Source organism: Prosopis cineraria, unplaced genomic scaffold (genome assembly GCF_029017545.1).
Source record: "Prosopis cineraria cultivar Desert tree isolate PC_DT_omini unplaced genomic scaffold, ASM2901754v1 PC7, whole genome shotgun sequence".
Lineage (NCBI taxonomy): Eukaryota > Viridiplantae > Streptophyta > Magnoliopsida > Fabales > Fabaceae > Prosopis > Prosopis cineraria.
The window spans coordinates 37,499,957-37,514,989 of NW_026555338.1; the positions used below are offsets into that span (position 1 = coordinate 37,499,957).

The 15,033-nt window shown below is 32.7% G+C and overlaps 2 protein-coding genes across 2 annotated transcripts; one reads left to right on the forward strand and one right to left on the reverse strand.

The window, feature by feature from the left end:
* Window positions 1–2,809: 2,809 nt before the first annotated feature.
* On the reverse strand, window positions 2,810–6,740 carry LOC129315916 (ruBisCO large subunit-binding protein subunit alpha). Its single transcript, XM_054960072.1, has 8 exons — window positions 6,576–6,740; window positions 5,974–6,157; window positions 5,545–5,666; window positions 5,202–5,409; window positions 4,963–5,108; window positions 4,548–4,854; window positions 3,605–4,056; window positions 2,810–3,293 (listed from the first exon to the last, which is right to left on the reverse strand). Exons 1-8 carry the CDS (start codon window positions 6,627–6,629, stop codon window positions 3,006–3,008), a joined length of 1,761 nt encoding a protein of 586 aa, XP_054816047.1. The 5' UTR covers window positions 6,630–6,740; the 3' UTR covers window positions 2,810–3,005.
* A 2,704-nt stretch (window positions 6,741–9,444) lies between these two features.
* On the forward strand, window positions 9,445–9,936 carry LOC129316812 (transcription factor TCP21-like). The gene has a single exon (XM_054961182.1). The coding sequence runs from the start codon at window positions 9,445–9,447 to the stop codon at window positions 9,934–9,936; it is 492 nt and encodes a 163-aa protein (XP_054817157.1).
* The last annotated feature ends 5,097 nt before the right edge of the window (window positions 9,937–15,033 follow it).

The following is a 15,033-nucleotide window of genomic DNA, read 5'->3' on the forward strand; positions in this document are numbered from 1 at the left end:
AAATATCATTTTTATTTTAACAATAATCTATTTCCCTATCACAACAAAAATACATTGGGGATAATTTTTTTTAATAACAAATTTTAATTATGTTTAGGTCTTTTGATCTTATAGAATAATGTCACAATCATTTAGTTGACCTATTAGTCAATTGACACGGCTTCACAAACTACTGGATTTTATAACCATAGGTCAGAAAAAATTAAAACAGAATTGTCGAAACACATTAAAAATATAAATTATTTTAAAATTTATTTTTTGGTACATATTAAAATATATAAAAGTTCCAAATGCATTGCGGAAGCTCTAATGGGCTATTGAACCAAAATACATAGCGATAAAATTGTATTAATATGTTATTATAAAAATGTATTATGCGAAAATACTTTTTACAAAATTAGATATTTTTTGACGAAAATAAAATTTTGATGCTAAATAGTCACAATAAACCATGTTTCAATTTTACTTAAAAATATAATTTTATAAAATTTCTTATATATAATAAATTAAAAATAAAAATAAAAGGTTAGCGTGGAGTACGGCTTTTACAAGATATGAAGGTGAAGATTTGCTACTCATTTCTAGAAATATCTTCTAAGAGTAAAATATATTTTTAATTCAATAATTTTATATAAAGTTTTAATTTATAATTTAATTTTATAAAGTATCTTTTTACTCTTTTAACCCTAACATCATTAGTTTTAAATAATTATTTTTTATGTCAATCATTGTTATTTTAAAAAAATTAAACTTAATATATTAACATTTAAGAATATTTTGTTAATATTTAAAAATTTAATATAAAAATTTATTGAGATAAAACTAACAATGTTAGAGTTAAATGACTAAAAAAATATTTTATAAAATTAAGAGACTAAAATGAAATGTTTTGTAAAGTTAAAAAATTAAATATATTCTTTAGCATATCTTTATCTTGTTTATTTTAATTGACAAATAACTTCAATTCAATTGAGGGCAGTTTTGAAAAACTGTAATGAATTTTTACATTCGATTAATCCCATCTAATTTCCTCTTCCTTCATAATCTTATAAAAAAAATAAATTTAAGGTTAAAATATATAAAATCTCTTTAAACTTTAAAGCAGTTATATATAATTTTCGTCACTTTTTAAAATTTAAAATTAATTGCCTAATATTTAATTTTATTTTTCAAAGTCCCTTGTTAATTACATTATTTTTTTTATAAAGGTTAAAATTTCATTCAACTAAAAAATGTTATTAAAAAAATAGTGTATTGTAAAACTATAGCTAATCACTTTCTTTCTTTTTGTTTTTGAATAATTCACGTATTGATAGTTAAAAAAAAAAATTATCATTGAACAAAATTTTAAATATTTATTTTTGTATTAGTTTTATACATTTTTTTTTGGTTATCAATGATGCATAGTTATCTTATATTAAGGGATAAATTAATCTAACCTAATAATATTTAAAATTTTAAATATTTTAACTACTCTCTCTATTTAAAAATATAAGACATTTTTAACATAATCTTACCCCCAATAAAGTAATTACTTACTTTCAAACTAACCCTATCTTTTTATATTTATCCTTATTAAATACCCTATAATAAATATAAAGTCATTTATCAATAAAAACATTTAAAAAAATACAATGATTACACCTTGAAAGATTAAACATCCAACTTTTTAAAAAATGCCTTACATTTTTAATAGAGGGAGTATGTGAATTACGTTAATCTAAACTAAAAATATAAATAAATTTATCCTTTAACATAATAAAACTATGCACTATTGATAACAAAAAAATTGATAAAGCTAATATAAATGTAAAAATTTAAAATTTTATACAATAATAATAACATTTTTTTTCTATCAATCCTTTAACTATCTAAAAAAAATGTAAGAAATTAATTGTAAATAACTCTACAATACAATATTATTATTTAATAACTTTTTTGTGGTTAAATGATATTTTAATCTTGGTAAAAATAATAATGTAATCAACAGGTTTTGGAAAACAAAATTAAAAGTTAAGAAAATTAATTTAAAATTTTTAAAAATGATAAGAATTATATGCCACTAGTTTAAAGTTAAGAGAAGTTTTTATATATTTTAACACCAATTTAAACGTCTCAATTAAAATTGAGAATATAAATTAAATTATATAAATTGACTTGAATAACTTGTCATAGAGTCAAGTTAAAAAAAATTAACCTAAATAAAAATAAATTTTTTTAAGTTGAATTATACAACTCATAAATCATATAAATTAAATTGATTCATTTGATTCATATTATTTTTTAAAAAATTTAAAAAAATTATAAATCATATTAAGAATGACTTACTTGTACCAATTTATATATTTTATACAAATATTATAAATTAACATTTTAATATATTTAAAATCAATTATAGAAAAATATTAATTAAAACTTATTATTTAAATATATTTTTTAAAAAATTCATAAAAATAATAAAAAATAAAAAATAAGTTGGCCAGTTAAACCTTTGGCCCGCCAACCCTAAGACTAAATTGAGTGGGAATTTTTTTAAACCCATATAAAAAGAGTGAACCTCCACCCACAGATATACCACACCTATCCCTTCTCACCCTTCCACCATCTCATCGGTATATCCATCATGCTGTCTGCTTTGTATGCAGATGATAGAGAATTCTTCACACGGACAACTAAACGCACTGATGAGTTGTAGCTTCTAGCCTTCTAGGCTCCAGTGTGTTATTTGGTGTTGTTTTTCCATTCTGTATATAATGTAGTCATTCATCTCCTTCCATTTCAAGATAATCTGAATGGTAAAATAACGGGATCTCAGAAAAAATATTAAAATTATTCTCACTCACAAGAAAGATATCTCAGTCACACTACAAATACAGAAGATAAACCGTGGATTCAGGTAGTCCCGATTACAGCAAAAATGTCAGAATTTGCGAAGAAATGAGAAAGTCAACACTCGTTCTCTTTCAATTCTCTACGCAAAACTGTGATCTGATCAAGTGACCGGCTTATATGGTAAGACCCTGCGGTGGAGCAGCCGCTGGTGCCTTGGGCTTAGGCTTTTCCACCACGATGGCCTGAGTGGTCAACACCATTCCAGCAACTGAAGCAGAATTCTGCAAAGCACACCTCGTCACCTTGGCAGGGTCTATCACTCCAGCCTCCACCAAATTCTCGTATTTGTCCGTCATCGCATTGTAACCAACCTCCCACTCGCCCGACTTTATTTTCTCCACAACCACTTCACCTTCGATTCCCGCATTTTGAGCAATCAATGCTGCAGGTGCTACCAGTGCCTACATTTCAAAGGAATACCATAACTGCATCACCCCCTTTCCACCATATGTAGCATGAAAATCTCGATCTCATAAATATCAGATCCAATTTTTGGCCCCTCGCCTAAAAAATTTCATGCTTCCCTATGCTGTTGACTTTTAATATTTTTCATTTGAAAAGGGAAATAGCCATCTTATTTATATTTTTCTCAAGTAATCAGATCAAACAGTGGCCAGAACCAGATTAAACAAAACACGGAAAGATAACAAGGTCATCAGATACGATACTACCATCAAAAGAAGGACAAATAAGTTGGCAATAGCATTCTTACCTTTTGAACAATGTCTGCTCCTAGCCTCTCATCTGCATCTTCAAGCTTGTCCTTGATCGCTGGGACAAGTCCAGAGAGATGAACCAATGCAGTGCCTCCACCAGGAACAATGCCTTCTTCAATGGCAGCAAACGTTGCATTCTTGGCATCCTCAATACGAAGCTTACGGTCCTCAAGTTCAGACTCCGTAGCAGCACCAACCTTGACGACTGCAACTCCGCCAGATAATTTGGCAATCCTCTCAGCCAATTTCTCCGAGTCATAAACTGAGTCTGTCTCTGCCAACTCCTTCTTTAATTGTGCAACCCTTGCTTGCAACTCATCTTTTGATGCAGCATCAGCTATGAGCGTGGTAGAGTCCTTGGTGATGGTCACTTTCCGAGCTAAGCCAAGTTGCTCAATTGAGGCATTCTCAACAAGCAGGCCCAAGTCACTGGCTTGGAACTCAGCACCTGATTGTTAACCCAAGGTAACCAGCCACAGTAAAACATTAAGGGGGAATTTCACAACCAACTTAGAAAGATACTTTGAAATACACATACCCACAGGTGCATGCCTCGCAAAGGACACGTCATCCATTTAAACTAGGCAATCTACCATTTCAACATTACATTCAACAGAGCTTAAGGTCTACCAAGCAATGTTAAAGTTGATTTTGCAACTATCCCAAATATAGTGATTTAGCTAACCCAAGCCTACGATCAATGGAGTAAAGTAATCCTATCAGTGACCCTCTAGACGTCCCAATTCAAATGGTCACAGGACCCATATGTTTTAAGCAAAAGCTTGTAGGAAACAAAGGATCTAAATTTCAGAACAGATTAAAACTACATTTAACACATACATTTTCATACTCAGCATGCAAATTCAATATCCAACCAAACACTTAAAAAAAAAATAAGAAAGAAAGAAAGAAAAAGAGAAGGAAAGAAATTTCACAAACCTGTCAAAATAGCAAGGTCCTGAAGGAGAGCCTTTCTCCGCTCACCAAACCCAGGAGCTTTGATGGCAGCAACATTAAGGATGCCTCGAAGTTTATTCACCACAAGAGTAGCCAAAGCCTCACCAGTGACATCTTCGGCAATAATAAGTAAGGGAGCTCTCAATTGAGTGGTTTTCTCTAACAGAGGAATAATGTCTTTTATTGCTGAAATCTTCTGATCTGTAATCAAGACTCTTGCATTCTCAAATTCAACAATTAATTTCTCAGGGTTTGTGACAAATTGTGGGGAGATGTAACCTCGATCAATCTGAAGGTCACAAGGAAGAAAACAAGATGCAAGGAAATATAATTAGATTGAAAGTTGAAGAACATGCAATTCGCCCAATATATGTGACCAGCAAGTGAAAAGTCATACCTCTGTTCCTTCTTCAACTTCAACCGTTGTCTCAAATGAAGATGATGACTCAATGGACAAAACACCATCAGGTCCAACTTTATCAATTGCATCGGCAATCATTGTTCCAATAAGCTCATCATTTCCAGCAGAAATACAAGCAACGGCTGCCAAAATACATGAAAATTACCATGGCAATCCAGAAATCAAAACACATGAAAGAAAATGACAAAAGCTCCTGATGAATGACAGAATAATACCCTTGATATCATCTCGTCCTTTGACAGCCCTGGCCTTTTTCTCTAACTCCACTACCAAACCCTGCACAGTTTTATCAATTCCCCTTTTGAGTGACACAGGATTAGCACCGGAGGTCACACTAAGAAGTCCCAGCTTGATTATTTCTCGAGCAAGAACTGATGCTGTTGTTGTCCCATCACCAGCAGAGTCATTGGTTTTACTTGCAACCTTCATTGTACAGTTTCACAACATGAGAATGAAAACCTAGGAGCACTTTGCAGTAAGCTCAGAAGGAAATCTTACATTCTTTGAGTGTCAACGTTGAGGGAGGTTGGAGACTCAAAAGAAACAGAGATAACGTACCTCTCTAATCAGAGCAGCACCAGCATTTTCCATGGCATCAGCTAGCTCTATAGCTCGGGCAATAGTAACTCCATCATTAACTACTCTAGGACTTCCAAACTCATCTAACACAACATTCCTCCCTGTGATATTTACATTAAGGAAAGAAAGAATTATTCTTCCTTCAAAAATATAGTTGAACTGATCAATACATGCATAGGTACTACGTCATTGAGGAAAAAACACATTTGTTTAAGCTCCAGTGAACATCGCAGGAAACATGATGAAGAAAACAGGAAGGAGGAGGAGGAGGATGAATACAAAAAAAAAAAAAATGTGGTAAGATCAGAGTTCTCTCCAGAAATCAACATGAAAAGGGAACAATCTTTCCATGGATCCTAATTATGTTTCTATTCGCAATAAAGAAGCATCAAAAGAACAAAATCTTACCTCTGGGCCCGAGAGTAAGTCCCACAGCATCTGCTAGCTTATCAATGCCAGCCTGCATAGCTGCACGGGAATTCTGGTCAAAGGCAATCTCCTTAGCATTTGCTCTCACCACAAACCGATTACCGAATTGCCTGTAATTTATCCTCCCATTCGGTTGCTGCTGGTTGACTCTCCTATTCAAACTCTGCACTCAAAGTTTCACAAAATGATTAGGCTCTACAGGAAGAAGAAAATACAGAGTGTGATACAAAGAATTTGAACTCCAAGTGGAAATTTACACACGCGTGCACGGTTCAAAAATCTTCCTCGCAGACGCGTGAAAATTCATGCCAGTAACGAAAGTTAAAGCTGTGTTTTCCTTTCAGAAATTATACTTTAACTGACACAAAATAAGAAGAATAATTTATTGACTCAAGTCCTCAGGACACCACATCAACAGACCGGAACTAGCCAGTTCAGCACGCAAGACTACGGAATAAAACAAAAACGCACGAATTATCATGAAATCCCGTGAAAAAGAAAAACAAAGATGCGAATATGCATGAATAATTCTTTAATTCCCCATAAGCAACGAGAAATGAAATGGAGATAGAGGAAGGAACCTGCTTGGGAGAGCGAAGAATAGAGGCCGAGGAGATAGCGTTTGCCGAGGCCATTTCCCTCTGGTGACGACCTTCAGGGAGCTTGCAGATAAGGTTACTACGACAACAGGAACGGCATAAGAGTTAGGGTTTAGCTATATGGCGTCGGACTAGCTTCCAGAAGTTTCCATTTCCTACCAGAACCGCCGAGACTTGATTGACAGGGCCCTTGTCGGTTCTGCAAAGTTGGGGCTCGCTGGGCCCATTGGAAACAGCAGCGATTAAACATGGGAATGGGATTGATTATAAGCTTATAACCAAATAATCTAAGATGGGGATTGAATATTCAAGTGAAGCAAAACATGTAAAAATTGCCAATAAATGTTAGATTTAGTTAGGGAGCACTTAGCTCATATTTCATCAGGGCGCGAGATTAAATCATGTTGCCGCTTCAGGTTAAAAAAAAAAAATCAAATAGATGAGTAATTTATAAATACGCTTTAATTCTATTCTACTAAGCTATCAAAATATGTTTCCTTCCTTTTTTTTTTTTTTGTTTGGGGCCAGAAATCAAAATATGTTTCACGTTATAAGGAATTGCACTATCTACATGCGGCTTGTTTTGAATTCTAAGCAGCTTCATTCATTCAAGAAATTTAAAGTTAACATTTGCCTCTAGATCGGATGGAAAATACGCGTCGGATGTGATGTGAGAGAAAAACCAGGCCTGATGAGTGTACGAACCCACGATTTTCTTTCCCCACCTCTTTTACTTTTACCAAAACCCAGCATAATTCAGGACATGTGGAATGGGCCGGATGTTTTGGAAAATGGGCCTTTAATGAGATATGGGTGGGTCGTAAACGAGTCCGTGGGGATGAAAAAATGAGATATAGAGGTCCGTACAAGGCTCTACTCAAAGGTGTGTGAAAAGTTTCTCTTTTTTGGTCTTCAAAAAAAAAAAAAAAACAGAAAGAGAGGTCGTTCACTTTTTTATACTTGAAAAAATATCTTTAAAAAATTTTTTTTTAATTAAACTCGATAATAGTTAAATCCAACTTAATTAGATAAGTATGTAAAAAAATCTTTTTTATTGGTTAGATGTGATTGAATGTGATCAGATTATGATTAATTTATGATTTTTAGTTAACTGTAATTTTTTATTCTATTTAAGTTAATCAATTGTATTTATTTTAATTATCATAAAATAATTTGATATTGATTAGAATATCTCAATTTTTATAAATCACGATAAAGGAATAAAAATGACACAACTCGCAGCGTTTTCAATCTCTTTTTCGCTTGTTGCATACCATTCTACAATTTAATCTATCTTAACATGCTTATTTCTTTTATTCTTCCATCTCCCTCATATTTTCCCTTGCTTTTGAGTGCTCTTTTTTAGAAGAGGGAGTGGTGACCTGTCTCCTCTGTAAAAGAGTGATACTTGTTCATTGCCTTGCTAGTCAGCCATCTATCTACTCATCACATCATTCATAGGTCTCACAAGGGGTGGGATGTCATTGAGACAATAATTTTTTTTTTTCATAGCTTCCTTGTTTCAATTGGATGGAATATCATAGCAACTTTTTATAGAAGAAGTTAATTAAATTGTCTATTCAAATTTTTTCTTATCTTTCATTTCGTTCTTTATTCTAGAATATCACTAAGTGCAAGATGTTTGGAAGACACTATAAATTTGATTAGGACATATTACATGATATTTTTACGTGATAGTGACGGAGCCACATGTATTTTAGTGGGCATATGAATGAGAAAAATTACTTACATAAGAATGGGAGTATAGGTATTTATATTCTGCACCTCATCTTTTTTATGGTTTGCATTTTAAATCATTTCATATTATTTTTTAACTCAAATTCAAAATTAATTTTTTTAACTCAAAAGCCTAATAAATTTTAGCCCACAATTTTAATATACTCAAATAGTAATATTATTTTATAAAAAATTAACATTTATTAAATCTTTAAGAAAAAAAATAATCTCACTCATATTGTTTGAAATCTTAAAATAAATTTGTGAAAAAAATTAATTGAAATTGAAAGATACATTATTTATCCATTAGTTTATCTTCTCTTAAAATTAGCAATGGTGTTATCCATTGTTACAGCAACAGTTGAAAGAGTCTTTTCTATTATAAAATTTATAAAAATTTGGTTACGCAATTGAATGAGAAATTCATGGATAAATAATTATTTCAAGACTTATATTGAAAAATATATATTTGAAAGCATTGACAATAAATTGATTGTTTAACGATTCCAGAATATAAAATCATGTGGAGAAAATTTATAAAGTATATAATTATTAAATAATTTTTTATTATTTTTTTAAATTAAGAATATGTAAATAATTCTGATCCAAAATCATGGCTTCGCCACTGTTACGTGGCACATGGAAGGGACAGCTAACGATCTATGGAAGGTGACAATAATCACAGAACTCAAGGGATAAACCAAGAAAGCTGATAAAGGAAAGTATGATCAGACCACATTAATGCATTATTTGTCTTCCACCACCTCCATCATCAGCACAGTATAAGCATTTCTGCCACCGTCCTATTTAAGTGCACTGGGTCTCTGAGTCTCTGATGCGCCATCATTTTTGATTCTGGCCTTGGTGCGCGGGATGTTCTGGCATCTTACTTCACAGTGGGCGTTACACGATCAAAAAAGGGAAAAGAAAAAAAAAAAAAACCACTAATGAATTGGAACTCAGGTAGTATTATAATGTAACCTCACATTCTTTCCTTGAAAATCAATCTAGAAGAGAAATAAATCACAACGAGTGAGCTCATATATTAATCCATTTCCTGGTTTTGAACATCCATCCAAATTCAGGTCCCCAAAAATAACCATCACAGTTAACGATGAGTTCAGAGGAAATCAGATTGAACGAGGTTCTCTCCGATCCTCAAGCTCCAGGGAACCCAATTGCTGAATCCATCAAAACCAAAATACCAATGGGTTGCAGAGGCAGCAACAAGAAGGATCGTAGTCGCTCCAAAGTTGAGGGGCGTGACCGTCGTGTCCGTTTGCCGAAATTATGCGCTGCTCGCGTCTTCCAGCTTACACGCGAGCTGGGAAACAAGAATCACGGACAGACCATTGAGTGGCTCTTGCGTCAGGCGGAGCCGTCCATTATCACCGCCACTGGTGGTGGCGGCGTCTCATCGTCCACATCCACATTGGCTTCGTCGGACTCGGTTGCTGCTGAACCACACAGCGAGGGCAAAGCTGCTGGGGAAGGGACAGATTTCGTCGCGGAAGGTGAAGAGCAAGCTCTGCCACCGCTGGAGTTAGATTTCTGGACAGGCTTAGACATGGAGTTTTATGGTAATGAGATTTCAATGCTCCATTAATTCAGAGGTGGGCAATGGAGAGGAAATTATGAGGCAGACGAGATTTTGATCTGAAAATTATATTGGCAAAGTAGACCTTAGGTTTCAGTTGAGATGTTTTTGTTATTCTGTCGTCACTCGTCAGCTACTCAGTCTTTCCCCCCCCCCCCTTTTTTTTGGCTTTCCTTTTATTTTTTGTTTTTTTTTAATTTTTTTTTTGCAATATTCTATACCCAGTAGTTTTCAATGTTTTTAAAATTGAATCAAATATTAAACCAAAAAGCCCAACAACTTACGGTTCGTATGATTAAATTAGATTAGATTAATAGTCAAACCAATGACAAAATAATTAAATAAAAAATTATATATATGATAATAATTTAAATATAAAATTATTATTTAACTTAAAAATAAAATCAAATATTTTAAGTTTATCATGAGTTAACAAGCCATATGATATAACAAAACATCATATGATTAAAAAAATTGATCATTTTCTAAAAAAATTGATAAAAAATATATAAAAAAAGAAAAAAGGGTTTTTTTTAACAGGCTAGTTTTCAAAAAATTGAACCCGATTCTTGAATCAATTTTGGTTCCTAGTCCGAATGTCAGTTCAAACAACCAAATCTTACCCAACTCCTCAAATAGTTTTTTTCAGCTTGACCTAATTGTTAGCCTAACTGGTTGACGGTTCGACTATTCAATTCGATTTGATTTTTTTTAATCATTGATATTTTCAAATGGGTTACTTGTTCTTGTTGGATGGAGACAATGGAAAAAAAGAGGTTGTAATGAGGATGACAAAAAAGCAATTGATTTATCTTTAATGATCATGGAAGTAAAGGAAAAAACTTACCCACCTCTTCCCCCAAAAGGATGCATTTGATTGAAAGTTTTTGAAAGAAAAGGGAGGGGAGTTGCTCTCCTTACCTTGTTTAGTTAGTATATAATAAAAGGAGAGCAGGGAAGCCTTTTATTTAGTTAAAAAATTAGAGCCCCTCCCTCCAATTTGGGGTTTTTTTTTGGAGGAAAGAGGAGAGAGAAAATAATTAAGATTAATTTAAATATTTATTTTAAAAATTTCAAACTATCTTTAAAAGTAAAAAATTATATATTATCTTTCTCTTTCTCTTTATAATAAAATAAATTTTATCACCCTACAAAAATTAATATATAATTTTTAATGTATAAAATTTTAATATTTTTTCATTAAACTCACTAATAAAATATAATATTAATGTATTTGTTATTCAAAATTTTTGTTATTAATATAAGTGCATATTCTTAAAATAAAAACTTAATAAATTATAATATAATAGTTTTTTAATAATAAATCAAAGCAAAAAATAAAAATATAGTTAAATTTAACAAAAATAAAATTGTTAACTTATTTTTAGTTCCCTTCCCCTCCCCTCCTAAAACTAAATAAAGGTTTATTAAAACCCTCCCCTCCCCTCTTTTAAAATCCATCCCCTTCCTTTCTCTCCCCTCTTCCTTACTTTTAAACTAAACACACTTTAAAAGTTAACGAGTGCTACTACCTACTTGCCATTCTGCTGCTTACAAGTGGGAAGTGTGAAAAGGCTAGGGTTCATCTAAAGAAATGAGAAATTGTGTATCTACGATACTATTAAACATGAAAAAATATAAATGAATGGTGAATAATTGAATATTGATGTTAAAATGTAAGTAAAATATGTATATCAACAAATAAAGTTAAAATTTTATTTAAAACAAATACAATTCTATAAAGATAAGACTCAGTTAATTTTTTTTTAGATTAAGATACAATTTTACCCTTAAATTATTTTCAAAAAAATAATATTACTCCTAAACTATTTATCATAGCAATTTCTTCTCTAAATTAATTAAATTGGAGTAATATTGCCCTCACTATTTAAAAATCTTAAATATTCATTAACTATAACTAGTGGGACTCATTTTTCATTATCTCTCTCTAGTTAACAGGCATTTATGATTTTTTAATGATAAGGGTAACATTGCTTCGATTTAATTAATTGGAGGAGACATTGTTACAATGATTAGTTTAGGAGCAACATTGCTCATTTAAAAATAATTTAAGAATAACATTACATCTTAGCCCTTTTTTTTATTACTAGAGATTGAGTTTAATAGGTTGAATACTTAACTTTAGATTAAATCAAATCAAATTCTTTGTTATGCTATATGCGTATATCACAACTAGTTCCATAAGTGGCAATGTTTTTTGAGAGAATTACGTTAAAATCTCACACAAGAAAATTCATTATGGTAAGGTCCATTAACAATTGACATAAGGCCATTTACAACACGTTTTGTTTTATATTGCCTTATGTCAGTTGTTAATGAATTTTGCAGTAATTAATTTCTTTATATGAGATATATATGTAATTATCCCATGTTTTTTATTCCTTTCTTGATTGATTTGGCTCAAAGATCAAGCTCATCACTTTTAATTATGAGAACTTCAAAATTCAATAATGACAATTTAAAGCCGGGAGAGTTTCTAATTAAATGGCATTAGTTCAAATTTGGTATTTTGGTATTTACACATATAGTGTGTGCATTAAAAGTACTGCACAAAGATGGTGAGTGGGTGATGGTTACGGCTTAATGGATGGAAGAAAAATTTTTGACGATATATAGGCATTCTTGGTTTTTCATATATTCCTTCTCAGCCATTCCATCGATAATGCAATGGAATGCTCATTCCCCATGCGGATGAAAATCACTGCTATCATTGGATTTGGAATGCAATGGCCTAACTCCATAAACACATAGTTATAGGATTGAGCAAGCCATAAGGTCTCAACTGTTGCATCAGTACTTCTTATCTATTTTAGTTTAGAGGGCTACTCTATTTGTTAGATATGGACTGGCATGCAAAAATTCTTAGTCAATATATTGACCAAACACATTAGCATTATTGTATTCACTTGCTACCATGTTCACCTATATATGTATTTGTCTATTTAAAATATAAGCACCGATGATTCAACATATGCCTCAAAATATATAAATAAGGAAAAACCATTAACAACTCACCTACTGTAAATTACTGCCCCTCTCATTACCTTAGTATATGAAGAGCAAAGTATCACAATCTTTGTTCAGAAAGAGAAGAAACCATAAGGTTACAATGCTTTTGGAGACGTTCAGGATGATGGAGAGATTTTCAAAAGAATTCAAGATGTTCAAAAAGAATCTAGATGTTCTAGAACAATCTAGAATTATCTAGAGAAATCTAAAAAGATCTAAAGGATTTTAGAGACTTATGAAGGAATGTGGATATACCTAAAATATTTTAGGATATTCTAGGATGTTCTAGAATATTCCACACATATCTTGAAGGTTAACTTCTAGAAACATCTTTATAAATATATAGATATTTATTATAGATATTTCTATGAAACACTCTAGATGATGAATGTAAATCATAGGATTAGATTGATCTCCACCGTCCATTAAGGAGATGAAAATTTTTTAGAGAAAGGGAGAAGCCTATAAATACCCCCACAACCCCTTATTTGTAAACAATAAGGAAAGTAATCAAAGTTCTAAGCTCTCAAGTTCTCTCATCCAAGCTCTCTTCTCTCTTATATTTAAGTTTCCTAATTTCTTTGCCTACATTTTGAGGGTTCGACCGATTTAACAAAGATCAAGAGGTTGATCACGTTAAGGCTGGCACAGTTCAAGGATTGGGAAGTTTCAAGGCCGTGACAAAGTAGTATCAGGGCCAAACCCGAGTTTGCCCAGTTGGTAGGCCCCTCTGGTGGGCCACCTGTGACAGAGATGTCACGGATTGGCTGATGGAGCTGTCAGGTCTCATATCGAAGGGACTTGAGAAGGGGCTTGGCTGGTGCGCTGCATACTCTAATAGGTTAATCTTTTAGGGAGAGAGTAATGGCCCCGTGAGAAAAATATGGAAGAAATGGTGGATAGCTAGAGAAAGTTGAGGGTGATATGAGTATGTTGGAGAACCACACTCTCAAAGAACTTAAAAGGGTAAATAATAGTGTGGATGCTTTGCAAAACAATGAGGATCAACGCAAGGAGGCAATGAGATCCTTAGAGGTAAAGGTTATAGACGTTATCACTACAATGCAATAACAACTCAACACTCTTAAGACTTCCTTAGAGGCAAAAGGAAGGAATCTACTATTGGATGAAAATAGTAGAATAAGGAAAATGAGGATGGATCTTCCCAAACCAAGGAAATTTAAAGGTGTACGATATGTCTAAGAAGTTGAGAACTTCTTATGGCAAATGGATTACTATACCAACACCTTAGGAATAACAGATGATCAAACTAAGGTATACACTGTTGCTTACTTCCTTACAGATAATGCCATGCTATGATGGCGAAGGAAGCATGCAGATATGGATAAGGAGCTTTGCACAATCAATACTTAAGAGGATTTCAAGAAAGAGTTAAAAAAACAATTCTATCCGAAGAACGTGGTCTATGTAGCTCGTAAGAAGTTAAGAGAGCTTAAACATAAGACCACTATCTTGGACTATGTGCAGGAATTCACCTCTTTAACTCTTCAGATTCCAAATCTGAGTAGTGAAGAAGGTCTCTTCTACTTCGTTGATGGTCTTCAAAATTAGGCTAAGCATGAGTTGTAGCGACGATGTGTCAAGACCATCGATGAAGCCATAGTGGTCGCTGAGAGTCTCTCAGAATTTCAGAGGGAAAGAGATGAGTCTCCTAAGAATAGATTTCCTAACCCTAATCTCGAGAATGGCAGGGAAGGAAGTGGTAAAGGAACAAATCTTAAAAGGAAAGTGATGAATAAGGGAGACAATAGGAATGGATCCCAAATAAAGCAGAAAGAGAATAGGGAACTTCACTGCTTTGTATGTCAAGGCCCTCATAGGATGAAGGATTGCCAAAATTGGGGTCATTATTTGCTTTGGTACAAAGGCAAGAAGTGCAAGAAGGGGAGGAAAATCTTAAGATAGGATCAATTTAACTCCTTAACACTTCTAAAACCCAACCTTCACAAAACAATGGGTTGATGCATGTGAAGGCTAAGTTAACAGGAAAGCCAGTTAGCAACATGGTGGATATTAGGGCAGACCACAACTTTATTTCTCCAGAAGAGGCCAAGA